The 14,865-nt window shown below is 43.9% G+C and overlaps 1 protein-coding gene across 2 annotated transcripts in view; it reads right to left on the reverse strand.

The window, feature by feature from the left end:
• Positions 1-14,865, reverse strand: part of LOC120542132 (cytochrome b-c1 complex subunit 2, mitochondrial-like) — a 43,118-nt gene that overhangs the window by 10,246 nt on the left and 18,007 nt on the right. For both annotated transcript variants that reach the window (XM_039774311.1, XM_039774310.1), the window contains exons 7-12: positions 12,487-12,584; positions 12,303-12,360; positions 12,118-12,213; positions 6,433-6,632; positions 6,198-6,278; positions 128-204 (exon numbers count right to left, since the gene is read on the reverse strand). In XM_039774311.1, the coding sequence (XP_039630245.1) occupies positions 128-204; positions 6,198-6,278; positions 6,433-6,632; positions 12,118-12,213; positions 12,303-12,360; positions 12,487-12,584 (610 nt within the window). The remainder of the gene's footprint in view (positions 1-127; positions 205-6,197; positions 6,279-6,432; positions 6,633-12,117; positions 12,214-12,302; positions 12,361-12,486; positions 12,585-14,865) is intronic.

Consider the following 14,865-nt stretch of genomic DNA (forward strand, 5'->3'; position numbering starts at 1 on the left):
TGGGATTGAGGACCCCTGTGCTAGCTCATTATTTCTCACGGACATCTTGTTGATGTACTCACATGCATATCTAATAAAATGCAACATTTAATGTGACTCGTAACAAGCGCATGTGCAAGGAACTTACTTGGCTCTGGTCAGGTCTGCTACTGTAATCCCACCTTGAGCTACTGCCTTGGCTTGGGCCATCGTTGCTTTAATTACCTGCAGACAGAAGACACCATTAGCAACTGTAGCTTCTCTCAAGTATTTCAAACCTTGTTACCCCATCTTCTTTGAATATTTGTATTGAAAACATCAGAATCTGTAAGCAATTACCTATTCAGTCATTTTCTGTACCAATTGTATTCCCCCCGAACATTTTTGTTGTCATTTTTAAGTTACCTTCTCCTAATGAAACAACTAGCAAGATTACAATGGGACAATAAAAATAAAAAACAAGAGAGTGTGCCACCATGTCTGAGACTCCACATATAAGGGTGTTCTGGTACATTGGTAGTTTCCAGTGATACCAGCTGTTTTCTGTAGGTTTTCATTCCAACCATTTTATTAAAAATGAATCCCCTTCTTATATAATACGGTGTACCGTGGCTGTCCGTTTGTCTGTCCAGGATTTTAAGTCACCTGTAGCTTGCAAACTCTTTGAACTATTGACCTGAAATTTGGTACACATACACTACGTGACATCTACTATCCACTTTCAGGGTGATGATCGACCTCCAAGGTTATTCCTCTTTTTATTTTATTTTATTGTAGAATCAACTCTCGGAAGCGCAGCAGGGCGGGCGTGCAGCACATGCGTATGGGCGCCGTTCTCAACCCCCTACCTCCTTCGCCGTCACTTCCCCTACCTCTTCATATCTTAAATCATTCTTGAGGCAGATTGAAGACTTAAGTGCCAACATAAGTGAAAAATTAAGGAAAACGTACAAGTAATTGACACACAAACACTGACTTAATCAGTTTTAAAGTGAAAAGATGCCGACGGAAGAAGAGACGAAGCGGGCCGTTAGGTGAAGTAAAGAAGAGCTGCTCAGGAAGTAGCAAGCGCATCAACCTCTGAGCAAACGAATGGTAAACGTACAGAGAAAGACGATGAAAACTAGGAATGCGCAAGTCAAGTGGATTCACTGCACGTTATCGTGCAGTACGCCATTACTGCGATTACATAATTAACACAAATTCTGCCTGTCCTTGGTTACACAATAAAATCCCAGCATTATGTCATTTTTGAGGTATGGAGTATCCATAAATCCATCCCTTTTTCTAGTATGGAGGGAGGAAGTAGCCGACATGGAATGGCCATCATCTATAAATGTTTCCACTAACCCAGTTTAGAGATGCCAGTCAACACAGCCGCACGTAACTGAACTATGGCACAGGTGAAGGTTGATCGTTCAGTAAGACTTTCCTTTTTTTCTTTCTTTTTTGAAGTCGCCACTTGATTACTAGAGTTGACTCCATAATTGCTAGTGATGTTCTGATCCATCAGCTGCTGACCAAGATCAGACGATTTCACTCCAAATTAATTGAATTTGTTCATTACTTGATATCAAAAAATGATTTTTTTCAAACTCTTGGGAAAGGCGCTATATAAATATAATAAATAATAAAAGCTTTACAGTTATTGTATAAAGGAGCACAGCACTCTTAAAGTACCATGGTGCTCGAGGAATCCCACCTGTCTTTTTGCTGTTGCACTTTCTATAAACAGACCGCAGACGGCCAGACTTTAGGAGAGAGGAAGACGGGAATATTGGCCTTTACATGAAAGAAAGTGGAGTAATTAATGAAGGAAAGTTGTCCTGTGCATGGAGAGGAATGGCAAATGTATACTGTCGCTTGTCTAGGAGAAGTTGGAGTGCAAGAAAAGAAGAGGCAGGAGTTAAAAAGAGAAGGAATTCAGACCTTTTTAATATCGTCCTGTAATTATAACAGACCCTCCTTGTCCAAGTGTGGACATTGGGCTCGCTTGTGTTTAGTATGACATCTCACATTTTCATTTAATGGAAAAAAAAAAGATGAAGAAAATAAATCAGAATTATTATTGGAATCAACCAATTCTAGTAACATGATATCTGTGATTGGTGTCAGGCCTAACTTTAGTAATTATTAAGTAATACGTGTTCTGCAAACAGCTCATCATATAGAAGACAGTCTAAAAAGCAAGATTTATATACGACAAAAAGTAGGGAAAAAAAAAGTGGACCACTTTTTTGACCAATAATAAAAATACAAAATTGACATTTGTTGGCAGAAGTGGTGTACAATATAGAGAAGTCACCATTATGCATTATAGTTTTTCCAGGATATTCCATCAATCCGTCGTCGATCCAGGTAAATCTAGTTTAGGGTGGTTTAGCTCAAGTCTACCACAACCCAAAAAAATATAATAAAAAAGAAAATAAATAAATATATGGACACTGGTTTCAGGCCACACACAGGGTGCCACTCACAAACTGTCATATAGGAGTCACCGGTTTGCCCAATCTGGAAGTGACAGGAAAACCAGAGCATCTTTTTCTAGTTTATATAAATAAGTCAGTTTGCAATTTATTTTTATATAAACAACACAACTTTTACATTCTTCATAATACACAATACCAAACACCAAGGCCTTTGTGATCTGTACGCCGATTAATGCATTTGCACCTTTTGTACAATTATACCTTATGTAGAATCGCGCACTCTAGACAATCCGATTGTACTAAAAGCAATGCTGCTTATTTCCCTGACCTTCATCAATTACCCGTGGAGTCTACCAATTCACAGACACAACATAAACGATAAAGTAGTACTTTAATCAAAATAAAGACCATCCTAGGAACAGGACCTTGTCGTATGCTTTTCAGACAGTGAATCAAAGTCAAATTAGAATACCGGTACATTATTTTTAAATGTTGGCAACATGCCGGGTAATTCAGTTCAAACTTGTGCACTGCATACGTTTCTCAATTTAGCTTGTTAGAAATGAACAGACCCCTGTTTGTCAGAGATGCCCCCTAGCATTTCGTCAAACGCTTTGCCGGTCTCCTCTATTTAAACCTCACTAGACTACAATTTTCACCATCCATCCTTTAACAAAGGGGTGTTCAACTCCGGTCCCGGTGGGCCGCAGTGGCTGCAGGTTTTCATTCTGATCCTTTTCCTGATCAGTGGCCAGTTTTCGCTGCTAATTAACTCCTTTTCCCTTCATTTCAATAGCCCCGTTTTTAAGCATCCAGTCCTATGAATTGATTGGTTTCTTCATTGAATGGCAGCCAATCAGAAATGAGATATGAAACAAGCTCAAAGATGACCAGTTGAACTGGAATGTCAAACTCCAGCCAATTTCACTCCAACCAGTCCCATAATGAAAAGCCGATTCTTGCCGTTCATTAAAGCCGTTACTGAATATCAGGACTTATTGCTGCTCTCATTCTGCCACAGTTGACTCTTGATTTTCGGTTTCTTCTATGATGTTTTGATGACCTGAGCAGACCAACATGACCGAGACCGTCACCTTTCTTTATTTTTCAGGTAAGCTGGTCATGTGGCGGCTTGTTTTGTGTCTCATTATCGTTAGGCTGCTCATTAAGGAAAAAGAAACAACTAAGGGGTCCAAATCACGTCAATTAAGGCAAAACAAGTTAATTAGCAGCAAAAACAATTCACTAAATAAGAAGATGGTTAGAATGAAAACCTGCAGCCACCACAGCCCACCAGGACCGGAGTTGGAGACCCCTGCTTTAACAGTTAACTATATGGGGTAACATCGAGTACAAGAGCCCTTCTTAATGATGAACTGCACACTAACCCTCTCATTTGGCTCAAGTGGAAGAATCCTAACCCACCAACTCATTTTAAATAGCGAGAAGTATTTACATTGCACAATTCAAAAGTTATTTCTTTATATGGCTGCTCTTCATGAATACTATTCTTAACTGAGTGCAAAGCCCCTCCGTTTTCTAACTTTCACTTATTATAATCACTCCAATTCTTGCACTCTTATTTGGTGGGGAACAGTTTTGCACAGGACTGCTGGATGGCACTTTAAATGAACTATCAGGCTTACTGAGACAGTGACACTCTGAAAACGAGAAGAAAAATAAGAGGCAGGTGACGGTTCTTTGCCATTCTTATGTAAACGCGCTAATTGGCCCAATGGGGGCCTACATTTATATTGATTTTATTTATTTTTTTTTTTTTCTGTTGCAAGACCCAAGGCATGTTGTCCCTTGGGAATCCCAACCCTTCTACTGCTTCTCTTCTAAGAGTCAATGTGCACGGACTCATTCTATGTGCCGAGGGCTACGGCGACCTTAACAGATATTACAAATCGGGAGTGCGCCCCCCTCGACGTCCTCGTTTACTGAGAGAGGGGAAAAGGACATCAGAACCACTTCTAGTTGCACACTATGTCTCAAACCTCATGTCTCTGTTTCTCATCATAACTGATCGATAATATCCATATACATTCGTTTATCTCTATTTATCAAACTTTTTATTAAAATGATATTTTCGCACTTAGGGAGGTCGAAAGCGGTGGTGGAATTTTTTTCATGGTTGCATATGCATTACCTCAATTATGTGCAAAGTAAAAAGAGTTATAGTCAACTAAAATCATAGAAAAAGTGTTAGTCTAATAATACGCTACCGTGGCTGTCCGTTTGTCTGTCCGGGATTTTAAACCACCTGTAGCTCGCAAACCGTTTGATCTATTGGCCTGAAATTTGGTACACCACACAGGCCATCACAGATTTATAGAAGATGTGAAGGGGACCCTGTGTTGTGTTTTAGAAGAAAATCACTTTGCGTTAAGACTCCTGTACTGATTTCAGGAAAAATGAAGTCCTCAAAAATCAGGAGCTTAACATGTCTAAAGCCTTTTCATTCTCTGGCTGGTTTCACCAGGGTCACCAGAGTCTGCTGGAGCCAATCCCAGCCAACACAGGACGCCAGGCAGGAAACAAACCTCGGGCAGGGTGCCAGCCCACCGCAGGGCACACACACTAGGGACAATTTAGAATCGCCAATCCACCTAACCTGCATGTCTTTGGACTGTGGGAGGAAACCCACGCAGACACGGGGAGAACATGCAAACTCCACGCAGGAAGGACCTGGGATGTGAACCCACAGGTATCTTAACTGCCAGGCAGCAGCGCTACCCACTGCGCCGTGCCTCCCGAATGTAATACAATTTATTTTTGTGAGGCCCAAAATGAGTGCCGCAATGGGCTTTAACAGGCCCTGCCTCTTGACAGCCCCCCAGTCTTGACTCTCTAAGAAGACAAGAAAAAAAACTCACAAAAAAACCCTTGTAGGGAAAAAAATGGAAGAAACCTTAGGAAAGGCAGTTCAGAGAGAGACCCCTTTCCAGTGTGGTGTATGGCCGGCCGTTCATCCCGGCCAACACCCCCAAGCTGCCAGGTGGAGCTCTCCCTGCAGCAGGAAAGTGGCCCGAAGACCAGCAGGGCATCATGGACATTGGAGTCTTTATACACAGCCCTGATGGATACCGTGGGGGCCACTAGATGACACTGCAGGGAGGAACGATGTTTACTTGCCTTACGCCCCGGAAGTACGTCCGAGTCACATGGACAAGGGGAATGACGTGCTTCCGGGGTGAAGAAAAGGACTTTTGATCTGACCTGGAAGTGATAGAAGATCACATGGATTGGGGATTGGAACACTTCCAGGTCAGGGACTATAAAAGGATTGTGGCAGCGGTAGGAGGGCAACGCGTCTGGGAGTGGTGGAGAGTTTACTATTATTGAATTATTGTGTTTATTAATAAGTATAGTGGAGTATAGAGTGCTTGGTGCACACTATTATTATAAAATTATTATAAGTCTTATTGGACTTTTATCTGGTGTCTGATGTCTGGTCCGAGGGTTCAAGGGGTCGACAGTGCCCCTATCTTTCACACCAGGTAGGTTGGGCATGCAGTGGGTGTCAAAAAGAAAGGGGGTCAATACAATACACAGAACAGAACAAATCCTCAAAAATAAAATATGTACAAGTATGGAGAAGAATTTAACAGTTGATGATATCACAGAAAACGATTTGGATTTGTTTAGAGTCCTGGAGACCTCGGCCATCAAGCTGCCTCACCAAATTTGGCCATTCCACACGTGAAATAGCGCTGGCACAGCCAATCCAATGAAAGGACCCCTCTACCCCACGATTCCTGCGATGCGTTTTAGGTTTATACTTACGTCACCCGCTGATGCAGCCTGTGAGATTGTGTAAATGCCAAACAGTCCAGAGTCGGAGTAGGACACGTTGAAAGCGGACGCCTGTGTATGAAAAAGAAATATTGATAGGAATATGGTGTGTGTGTGTATATAAAGATTTTGCATGCACTCTGTAATAAATAGGATCCTGCTGCACAGAGCATTACAAGTTGGTAAGTTATGCTCTTGATTAAAATGTATCTGTGTCAATACTCACACAAAATGGTTGCGCTGTTGCTTTGGCAGCTCCCTGGTAGAGTTTGTTCGTGCTGTTGCTTCCCCTCAGTATGTATGGCCCTGCTCCCAGAAGGTGCTGAAGGACACCGAAGGCAATTGCCTCAGGACTGCCTGATGATGCACCCTCTGAAACAATGGCCGCATGAACCAGACTGTCGCCATTCTGCACCCGGATGTCTCCTGAATATTACATAAGTAAATATTATAAATATAACCTTATACAGACATCAACATTTATAATGAAGGGAGAGGTTTTAGCAACAAGTAGAAAATGTGCAACTTTTTCTTAGTACAAATCTACAAGTAGCATGTATCAACTTTTTGCAGTATATTTGCTAAACTGCCTAGGCCAGTGGTGGCGAACCTATGGCACATGTGCCGTCGCCCCAGAGTTCGTTACTAGAAAGCCAGAGGGACGCGGGGGTCCAGGCTGCTCCCTTCCCCTCTCTCACATCAGCCGCCCCTCTGCCCAGCAGCCCAATGGGAGCGCGTCCTTCCTCTCCATGTCTGGTGTAAGGCAGGCGGCTCACGTGTGGTGCGGACGGCAGCCTGTTGAGTCTGTGGCGAAGGTGATTCCCGTGGTGGGGTTGGAGAGGATGTGGTGTAGTGGGTCCATAGCTCAAAATTGAAAAGGCCAGTTTTAATAGATAATCGCCGCATTCGCAGCCTAGAGGGTTGCGTGGTAGTGCGCCCAGGGCCGTTCCTGGGAGCTTCATGATGCGGGTGGTCCTCTCTTAAGTGCACAGGTGAGGAGTCGTCCGGATCTGTAATTGTTGCCGGGAGCTGCTAATTGCCACACCTGATCCACGGCCCCGTAATATATAATAGAAGCGCGAGGCAGATGGAAAGGGGGAAAAAAGAGAGAGAACGGGAATGAAGGTTAATGGGGAAGACCTGCGTGAAACACTTGAGAAGATAGAAGGGGCGACAAAGGACAGCACAGTTAGTTCTGAAAATGAAATCCTTAAAGTGTGGAATTCTCTGCCAAATAATTTTAAGTCAATGAAAGCACTTGGGATTGTTTGGATCATCTTATGCTTGCGAGGTTAGGGTTAGGGTTAACAGACGAAGAGATGACCCGAGTGCTGCATGTGTTGCTCTCAAACTTACAAAGCATGAGCCAAGCTTAGACAAATTATCAGCATGCACGCATACAACAGCAAAAAACACATTCATTGTTCAAAAGCACGCCGGATGCTTTTACCTTTCAATAAAAAGTTGTTTGTATCATTGAAAGCTCCGCTATTGTGTTTTTCTTTTAAGACAAAAGATGTTAATGTAGGAGTTATTTTTTTCTAAACTAAAACATCAGTATTCAGGTTAAATTGCCGTGGTGGCACTTTGTGATAAATAAGTGGGTTTTAGGTGGCAGTTTGGGCTCTCGCTCTCTAAAAGGTTCGCCATCACTGGCCTAGGCCATCTGCCGGCTCCAATTTGTATTAGGACTACAGCAGTTGCGTTACTTATTACCCGAATTGTAATAACCAAAACACAAATGGTCATATGCCTCATCTCTGATAATGCATACAAAATGAAGCTCATGTGGTGAAAGGCTAAATCTCTCTATTATAATAAAAAAATCTGGGGTCAAGACGTGATTTTCTCAGAGACACTTTAATGTCCTGCAAGATAAGGAAGTGAGACAAAAGGACAGCTGCTGTACAGGCTTTTAAATGAACGACGCGCAGCGCGACATGCAGATCACGTAGCAAGGCAGCAGAAAACCAGCTGATCGAGCATAGAGGAGGTTAAAAAAAAAAATGTATTTGTTTCCCATTGTATCACCATTTAAGAGGGGGTTTTGGAGGCACGACCGCGTCTCCTTAGCGTGCATTCAGCCCCCCTCGTCACAACGGGTGAGGCTGAGACGCGAAGTGGCTGGCGCATAGCGTGCCCAGGGGAATAAGTCATTCACTACAGCTTTATTACTGGCAAATATCAAGAAATAAAAAATGAATGAAAATAGGAAAATAGGGAGCAGGTTGAGGAGACTCTGGAGAGGTGGAGATCTGCTCTAGAGAGGAGAGGAGTAAAGGTTAGTAGGACCACCAAGATAGAATACGTGTGTGTGAATGAGAGGGAGGTCAGTGGAGTGGTGAGGATACAAGGAGTAGAGTTGGTGAAGGTGGAGGAGTTTAAATACTTGGGATCAGCAGCACAGAGTAATGGGGAGTGTGGAAGAGAAGTGAAGAAGAGAGTGCAGAGCAGGGTGGAGTGAGTGGAGAAGAGTGTCAGGAGTGATTTGTGACAGACGGGTATCAGCAAGAGTGACAGTGAAGGTCTACAGGGCAGTAGTGAGACCAGCTGTGTTATGTGGGCTGGATACGGTGACACAGGAGACAGAGCTGGAGGTGGCAGAGTTAAAAATGCTTAGATTTGCATTGGGGGACGGACAGGATTAGAAATAAAGACATTAGAGGGTCAGCTCCGGTGGGACAGTTGGGAGACAAAGTCAGAGAGGCGAGATTGTGCTGGTTCGGACATGTACAGAGGAGAGATGCTGGGTATATTGGGAGATGGGTGCTAAAGATAGAGCTGACAGGGAAGAGGAGAAGAGGAAGGCCTAAGAGAAGGTTTATGGATGTGCCGAGAGAGGACATGCAGGTGATGAGTGTAACAGAGGACAGAAAGATATGGAAGAAGATGATCCGCTGTGGTGACCTCTAACGGGAGCAGCCGAAAGAAGAGGAAGAAGGAAAAATGAAAGACATGAAAATATCAATCTCTTTAAATTGTATATCCAGTTAGCCAAACCTGGGGGGCGGGCAAGCGAAGCGAGCAGGGGGCGGAGCCCCCTAGTAAATAAATAAAACAATGAATCAATCAAGATTGACCACATAATGCAATACCAGAGTTGAAGTCAAAACTGAACAAGGAAATTAAGCAAACAACAGATGTGCAGCTGCTGTTGTTCTCTCTCAATCACTGGCAAGTACAGTGTGCTTTGACTCCACGCTGGCACAAGTGACCTTCAAATATGAAAGAATGTAATCTAAGAGTGTGCCATGTATTCCAAAGCGTATCGGCAGCACTTCACGAGATGAAGCCTTACAACCACACATTAGTACCTCTGCCTGGTAGGCAGCCTTTCGGTCATGCTGTGCCATGTTCAAAAATAGGGCAGTCATCGAGCTGCTCCTATTTGCCAACGCTGCAGACCAGAGTTTGTTGCAGAAAATGACAAACCTAAATGTGTCATTTGCAACAATATACAAAAATAAATGCTAAGATTAAGTACGGGGAGCAGAGATCTTTAAAGTATGGGACGCAAATCACCACTGCATTAAATGGGAATGGTCACGTATGGATTGCAACGTGTGTTGTGGTGAGATGCCATGGGCTGTTTAAGCAATCGTCATCCCTCCACTCTGATGATTCTCCAAGGGGAACACCCCCAACTATGAGAGATTTTACATGGTGAACTAACCACCCATCCCCCAACCCCAGGGGCCACACAACTGCTGGTGATTGTCAAAGGAGAGATCCCCCTTTGCTGCTCTGATGATTGGCAGCGATTCTCCAAGGGGGATCCCCCGCCATGGGTCTGGACTTCATGAGAAACTCTTGGTGAAGACGGCATAAGCCATTTGCGTCACAGCCTCTTCTGTGTTGGTCAGCTGGTGTGTAGCAGGCAGAGAAACGGAGATGAAACTGGTAGCTCGCAGTACTCCTCTCTCTCAGGGAAGTGTTTGCGAGCTTCTAGAAAACAGATGTGATCGTGCACATCTGAACATACTTGTTTATATGTGAAATGCATTTTTGTTGTAGGAGTACCACTATTCAAATTCAGGGTCGAGCGGGGAGAGGGCCGACAGAACTGACTTGTAAAGCAGGGACCCTGAATTACAGTCCTGCACAGCAACACGTGCTTATTAACTCAAGCTAACCTGCAAATCTTTGCAATGTGGCAAGAAATGCAAAATGCACAGAGAAAATAAATGCAAAAAGTCATCTGGGTAGGGAAAGAACAAACAGCACATGACCACTACGACTTATCTACGCTTTGTCCTATAGCCAATAATGTTCACTGACCTTTAATACAATTTAAGAACACCTGCCCATTTCCTGGAACTATTGTGTACAAAAGTTACGGAGCCAGCAAATTAGTGGAGGAGCAAAAAAGCCTGGCACATTAGGAGACACACGACACTGAAATTTAAGATTCCTCTTATTTACAAAGAAAGAAAAATATGGTAACTTTTGAACTAATTACTACTTTAGGGGCATTTTACCACTCTCTCACTGAACACTGTGTGTGCAGAATTCTCGGGCACTTTAAAATGTTTGATATACACTGTATTGCCAAAAGTATTGGGGACCCCCCTTCCATGGCCTCGGGTGTATAACATCGAGCCCCTCGGCATGCAGACGGCTTCTACAAACATTTGTGACAGAATGGGTCGTTCTCAGGAGCTCAGTGAACTCAAGCCTGGTACCCTGATAGGATGCCACCTGTGCAAGAAGTCCATTTGTGAAATCTCCTCGCTACTAAATATTCCACGGTCAACTGTCTGTGATATTATAACAAAGTGGAAGGAACTTGGAACAACAGCAACATCAGCGACAAAGTGGTAGGCCGCATCAAACCACAGAGCGGGAACAGCACATGCTAAGGGGCACAGTTTGTAGAAGTTGCCATCTTTCTGCAGAGTCAACAGCTACAGACCTCCAAACTTCGTGTTGCCTCCAGAACAGCTCAAGAACAGTGCATGGAGAGCTTCAAGGAATGAATGGGTCTCCATGGCCAAGCAGCTGAATCCAAGCCTGACATCACCAAGTGCAATGCAAAGCGTTGGATGCAGTGGTGTAAAGCCCACCACCCGCCACTAGACTCGAGAGCAGTGCAGACGTGTCCTCTGGAGTGACGAATCACGCAATCCGATGGACGAGTCTGGCCAGAAGAAAGGGACTCGCCTGACTGCACTGTGCCAAGTGTAAAATTTGGATTATGGTGTGGGGTTGGCCTTAGCCCCTTAGTCCCAGTGAAAGGAACTCCTAATGCTTCAGCATACAAAGTCATTTTGGACAATTTCATGCACCCAAATTTGTGGGACCAGTTTGGGGATGGCAACATGACTGCACTGCACCAGTGCACAAAGGGAGGTCTATAAAGAAATGGAGGAGCGAGTTTGGTGTGGAGGACCTTGACTGGCCTGCACAGAGAGAGCCCTGACCTCAACCTGACAGAACGCCTTTGGGAGACTGCGAGCGAGCCAGGCCTTCTCGTCCAACATCAGTGCCTGACCTCACAAATGCTCTCCTGGAAGAATGGTTCAAAATTCCCAGAAACACACTCCTGAACGTTGTGGAAAGCCTTCCCAAAAGAGTTGAAGCTGTTAAGAGCTGCAAAGGGTGGGCCGACTCCATATTAAAGCCTATGCATTAAGATGGGATGTCACTAAAGTTCATGTGTGTGTAAAGGCAGGCGTCCCAATACTTTTGGCAATAGAGTGTACTTAAACCAGCTGACCACCCAGGCCCTTACAGGGCATTATAACAACAACCTTCTTTTTATGTAATGCCCAGTACACAAACAGAACTATTGGAGAATGTCAGCCAGGACGGCAGTGGTGGTTACAGAATTCCTTTCACTGTTCCTGAATGGCTATTTAGTATTATTAAAACTGTGAAATATATGTAATAGAAAAGTAAAAATAATACTTACCTCCACGATAAACTGCTTTGGCCCCCGGAGAACCAGATCCGCCCCTTATATTGAGGAACTGCTCTCCCACCTGTTTCAGCACAGAGTGGTCCACACCTGCCACCACAGCAAACAAACAGTTCACAATTCATGGACTTTGTTTGTCGGCTCTTAATGTCAAAGCTCACACCTTACTGCACACTCACCGAGGCCCACTAGAGCCATTCTGGCACTTGTGAAGTTATTCTCAATGAATCTGTGAAGCTGTGGATTGACGTAAATTTAAAAATAAGCATCTGCCACATTAGCAAAAACCAAAACGTTTAAAATCCAAAAGGTATTAAAGCATAACAGAAAGAAAAAAAAAAACAGAACTGTGCCTTTCCTTACCTGGTCTGATGTTATCTTGCCTACCATGTAATCTGGGCAGTAGAGTGAGTTGCAAAGGGCACTTTTATAAGCAGCAGCATGCAGATTTTCCAGTACACCTGCAAATAAATTTACCGTAAAAAAAATATCATTCACAACAAGTCACAATTCACCCCCAAAATATTAACTTGATTATAACATCCATCCATCATCCAATTCGCTATATCCTAACTAAAGGGTCATGAGGGTCTGCCGGAGCCAATCCCAGGGCGCAAGGCAGGAAACAAACCCCAGGCAGGGTGCCAGCCCACCACAGGGCACACACTAGGGACAAGTTAGGATCGCCAATGCACCCAACCTGCATGTTTTTGGACTGCAGGAGGAAACCCATGCAGACACGGGGAGAACATGGAAACTCCAGGGAGGACCTGGGAAGCGAACCCGGGTATCCTAACTGCGATGCAGCAGTGCTACCCACTGTGCCACCGTGCCGCCCCTTGATTGTAACAATCTGTTTAAATATAAAAATATATTTATGTGCCCATCCGTTTACTGGACTGAGCAAATCCACTTCCGTAAAGGAGAAGGAGCTATGGCCTATCTCAGCAGTACGGGATACAAAGTAGGATCCCACTCTGGACGAAGAGTTAGTCCACTGCAGGGTAATCTCCGGCAACCCACCACACTCGCTTATCAAGTCAATGCGTGGGCACGCATACAATACACTCCATAAACACGGGATATCAAGGGGGTCCCCAGGCTTACTGCAAGTTCAGTGACTGAGGTCACAGCCAATAATGGCAAACCTTTCTCACTTTTAATAAATATCGTTGTTTACAAGTTCACAAGAAACACATTTTTTGCCTTTCTAAATTATTCATAAAAAATTAACTTCCAATGCTTCGGTTGACTAGGCACGCACAGAATTTAACGGATGGCGCTTCTGCCTCCATTCCAGAAGTAAATCGGTATTGACGGCCCTCTAATGGAATCCACTTGGATTTGCATGTTTATTTACGGTCTTCTCTGCAGTCGAGTTCAGTTTCTATCAGGAAGCAAAGCTGGTCTCCTATACACCGCATCCTCTTTACTCATTTCTACAAACTGAGCTTCAGCTCATTGCCATGTTGACAGGAGACATTCTTCTTCAGCTTCACCTGTGTGGCGCGGGAGAGCAGGGCTTTGCATCAGAGTACGTTCCTGTTTGGAGCTAATCATTTGATCATAGTGTGTAGATGGCATCACTGTCTCGGTGTTCGTTGGGAAATGGCCTGTTCTGGTTTGGGGACAAACATCTTTAGGAAGGCAAATACCTTCTCACGTGACGAGAAGTCATCATTCTGCACATTGGTTTCTGACTTAGATGTTCTTTTTCTAACAAATGCTTCATTCCTTCCTACCTCATTCCACTTGATGAGAACAGAAGAACTACTGGTATCACTTTATGCAGCTCCTTAAAGGAGGCCACTGGCCTTTTGGTTTATCCTGGAGTATGGTCATCGGTTTTGGAGGGGCAACCGGATATTTTTCATGTCTTGGTGTTTGCCGTATTTCCTCCAATCCCAATGGGTGGCTTTCACAATATTCCATTTGGATCGTGACAGGTTCAATCGCATATAAAATCTATTAGAATTGGCAGCTATGCACACTTAATGGGTGGGTTACAAGATCTAATTAAAGGTGATAAAGGGAGAATAGATTTCTTGTATAAACAGTCAGCTCAAATTTCAGCGAGGGTGAGTAGACTGGATATCCACTGTGCTGCGCGTGTGTCTGTACGTATGTGTCTGTTTTTATCTACATTTTTTTTTTAATGTGTATACACTTACGGGGCGGCACGGTGGTGCAGTGGGTAGTGCTGCGGCCTCGCAGCTAGGAGACCCATGTTTGCTTCCCGGGTTCTCCCTGCGTGGAGTTGGCATGTTCTCCCCATGTCTGCGTGGGTTTCCTCCCACAGTCCAAAGGCATGCAGGTGAGGTGCATTGGCGATTATAAATTGTCCCTAGTGTGTGCTTGGTGTGCGGGTGTGTGTGTGTGTGGGCGCCCTGCCTGGGGTTTGTTTCCTGCCTTGCGCCCTGTGTTGGCTGGGATTGGCTCCAGCAGACCCCCCCATGACCCTGTAGTTAGGATATAGTGAGTTGGATAATGAATGGATGGATATACACTTACATATAAAAAACACACACACACACACAGGCTCAAACAGAAAAAAAAGATATTCCAAAAATGTACTTTTAAAGAAGCACAAAGAATAATTAAGAATTTAAAAATGATCGTAGTTCATCATTTTCCAGCTCTAAATTTCACTCCGGTACTAAATGAATACTACTTGTTTTAGGTGGCGTGTTTAAAAAAATGTAACTATTAAAATTTTTGCTTTCGAAAGATATCTGCACATAT

This window comes from Polypterus senegalus, chromosome 13, assembly GCF_016835505.1.
Source record: "Polypterus senegalus isolate Bchr_013 chromosome 13, ASM1683550v1, whole genome shotgun sequence".
NCBI classification, from domain to species: domain Eukaryota; kingdom Metazoa; phylum Chordata; class Cladistia; order Polypteriformes; family Polypteridae; genus Polypterus; species Polypterus senegalus.